This window comes from Ceratotherium simum, chromosome X (genome assembly GCF_057802395.1).
Source record: "Ceratotherium simum simum isolate JZ-2026a chromosome X, ASM5780239v1, whole genome shotgun sequence".
In the NCBI taxonomy this organism is placed as follows: Eukaryota; Metazoa; Chordata; class Mammalia; order Perissodactyla; family Rhinocerotidae; genus Ceratotherium; species Ceratotherium simum.
Window position 1 is genome coordinate 44,059,505 of NC_141940.1, and position 3,109 is coordinate 44,062,613.

Consider the following 3,109-nt stretch of genomic DNA (forward strand, 5'->3'; position numbering starts at 1 on the left):
GGTGGTTACAGAGACTCCGAGAAAAGACAGGTTCCACAATCAGGGCACTCGTGCCCCGAGTGCTGCTCCGTCCACCAAGCACTCTGTCCCCTAGGTCCCCTTTCTGTCTGCACGCTTGTAGGTCTGTTGGCCCACAGATCGCCGCAAAAGTCGCGGTGAGGGAAAGAGCAAACTGCGTTGGGGCGGTGCAGGTCGTTGTGAAGGTGGAGTGAGCCCTGGACCCTGGGTGGGGGTGGCGATGGGGGTGGCGGAGGACGGGAGGGCTAGGATCTGTGCCGGCCGGGTCCGAGTCGCCCTCTCCCGGCCCCTTCTTTCCCCACACCCCCTCCCATTTCAGTGCAGGGAAAGGGGTGTGGCGGCCTTTGCTGGGGAAATGGCGGACGACAAGGGGGGGGGGCGGGAAGCCCGCGTTAGGAAAGTCGGGAGGGTGTGAGAAATATTTTAAACTCAAAGGCTGAAAATTCAGAAAAGCTTGTATTGGGACCTGTGTTCTCAGTGCTGATCCATCCACTACACTTTCAGTTCTCCACTGCCAGCTATCTGCCTTTCCATCTGTCCTTCTGCCAGACTGTCCATCAATCACTGTGGAAGGAGCACTGACAACAGAAGATAAAGGAAGAAGAAGGAATTTACCTGACTTTGGTAGAGGTTGGTGGGAGAAACTGCCTGTGAATCTTTGGGGGCGGGGTGTGGTAGAGGAGTAGACTACCTGACAGTTAGACTCTCCATGTCACCCTCCTAGCAATCATAGCACAGCCCCACCTCCTGCCCTTCTCTGTGGAGCCTGGAAGAGAAATGGTGGATCCTGAAGGTAGATAGAAAATGACAGAAAAGAACAAAGAAATAGTTTCCTAATAATCCACCTCTCTCAACCAGAATTCAACTCCACTCTGTCTGCCTGGTTAGGCACAAACTCAGGCACAGCCCAAAGCCCTAATACAATTTTTCACCCGTAGATTCATCACAAGAGAGCTACGGGGGCCTGGGAGAGGCTGAAGACAGCTACCCTTCACCATTACTCACCTTGGCCCTAAGAATCCTCCTCAATCAGGTGGAGCAAGGCCCTCTCCTGTCCTGCCCCAAGGCAGGCACTGACTTGAGCATGGGCCGGGCTCGGGAAGTGGGTTGGATGGCTGCAGGACTGATGATTGGGGCTGGTGCCTGCTACTGCGTTTACAAACTAACCATAGGAAGAGATGACAGTGAGAAGTCAGAGGAGGAAGAAGAGGACTGGGATGATGACGAGGACCTGGATGAGGAGGAGCCCGAGATTTGGTTTGATTTCACAACTATGGCTCGGCCCTGGAGTGAGGATGGGGATTGGACTGAACCTGGGGCCCCCGGTGGCACTGAGGACAGGTCCACAGGTGGGGGAAAGGCCAACCGAACACACGGAATAAAACAGCGCCCATTTCCCTATGAACATAAAAACACTTGGAGTACTCAAAGCTTTAAAAATTTCAGTTGTGTTCTTGACCTCTCCAAGTGTCCTTTCATTCAGGGAAAAATGTTGTTTGCTCAGCCCAAGGAAGCTGGCTTTTCATTTAGCCACGATATCAATAGTCCTTTGGCCAGCCTCTCCATTGTTGGAAACCTGATCCGCACTCCGGACCCCGCTGTTAAGGAGAAGGCATTATGTGCCCTGAATAACTTGAACGCGAGTGTCGAAAATCAGGGCCAAATTAAGATGTACATCAATGAAGTGTGTCGAGAGACTGTGTCACATTGCTGCAACTCATTTCTGCAGCAGGCTGGATTAAACTTGTTAATAAGCATGACAGTTATTAATAACATGCTTGCCAAGTCCGTTTCAGACTTGAAGTTTCCTTTGATATCAGAGGGAAGTGGATGTGCTGAGGTTCAGGTTTTGAAACCGTTGATGGGTTTGTCTGAAAAGCCAGTCTTGGCAGGGGAATTGCTGGGTGCCCAAATGCTGCTCTCATTCACGTCCCTCTTTATCAGGAACGGAAACAGACAGGTTCTCCCAGACACCCTGGCCTCTTAAATGGCTATCTGGAACAGAATGGGACTGAATCCACCCCAAACCCGTTGGGCGAACGCACCCTTGTGTTCTCGGTCAAAGAATTGCAGTGGGTGCTACTGAAGATCCAGCCTTAGCCAATCAGCACCTCATGGGGTAAAAGTTAACACTTGCTAAACAGAGGACCACACTCTTAGTGGCCAGGCAGGCAGGGCTCCCACGGAGCTCTGAGTAACTTCTTGGTTCTGCAGTCTGCAGGCAATGCACATTGTAAATTACTCCCTTGCAGCCTTCTTCCTGCGGCGAAGGGATGATTTCAGCTGCCAGCTGTGGATAAAAACATCATGTTATAGCGCCACAAGGGATACCTTGCCTGTGGTGGTCTCCCTGTGTAAGCTGGACCGTTTTGTGGAGACCAGACACATATCGGAGCTTGTGCTGAAAATGCAATTTGTTGCTGCTTAGGTTGAATTCTTTTTCATTTACTCTTTCTTCTATGTGACCTGATGGATAATGAACCTGTTCATCAAGAAGTACACGCCCCTTCTATGTGCTCTACTGACTTAACCTCATCCACCCAAGCCTGCATTTCTATGTATCATCAATAAAGTTGTATGCTTTGATCGGCAAAAACGAGCCGCGGTACTCGTCCTTGAGTTTATGGTCTGCATGGAGAGAAAGACAAAAATACACAATCAGTGCTAACTAACTGGGGCTTTTGCTCCCTGACAATTGCACACTTAACAGTGCTCACAGGAGGCAGGAGGAGAGGTGGGCTGCAGTGTTCAGGATAAGCCTCAATGAGGGGCTGGGGGCGGGGGTGGGGGAGTGGAGGGGCTTTTGGTGGAATTAAGATGGAATGTTGGGAAGACTAAGACGACACCTGTGAAGTGGGCAGCACAGTGCCTGGTGCCAGATACAGAGAAATCCCTCAGTGAAGGTGTCTTTCCTTGGCTGCTGGCCTAGAGAGGCACGTCAGCATCCTTGGGGTTTGTTCAAGGCCCTGGGGACCACTCGGTGGCCCACCCCTGCGCATTCAGTGCACAATTACAGCAATAACGGTTGCCTCTTGCTGAGTGCCTACAGTGTGTAGTTCTCTGTCTCCTACAAAGCAGCTGTTAAGCCTAC

At 51.3% G+C, this 3,109-nt stretch overlaps 1 protein-coding gene across 2 annotated transcripts; it reads left to right on the plus strand.

The window, feature by feature from the left end:
- Nucleotides 1-528: 528 nt before the first annotated feature.
- On the plus strand, nt 529-2,617 carry ARMCX6 (armadillo repeat containing X-linked 6). 2 transcript variants are annotated; one of them, XM_014795716.2, is made up of 2 exons: nt 529-648; nt 957-2,617. In XM_014795716.2, the coding sequence occupies exon 2, from the start codon at nt 1,103-1,105 to the stop codon at nt 2,003-2,005; it is 903 nt and encodes a 300-aa protein (XP_014651202.1). In that variant the 5' UTR covers nt 529-648; nt 957-1,102; the 3' UTR covers nt 2,006-2,617. The 2 variants fall into 2 exon arrangements, with proteins under 2 accessions (XP_014651202.1, XP_087283634.1); XM_087427508.1 differs by having other exon boundaries at nt 566-642.
- The last annotated feature ends 492 nt before the right edge of the window (nt 2,618-3,109 follow it).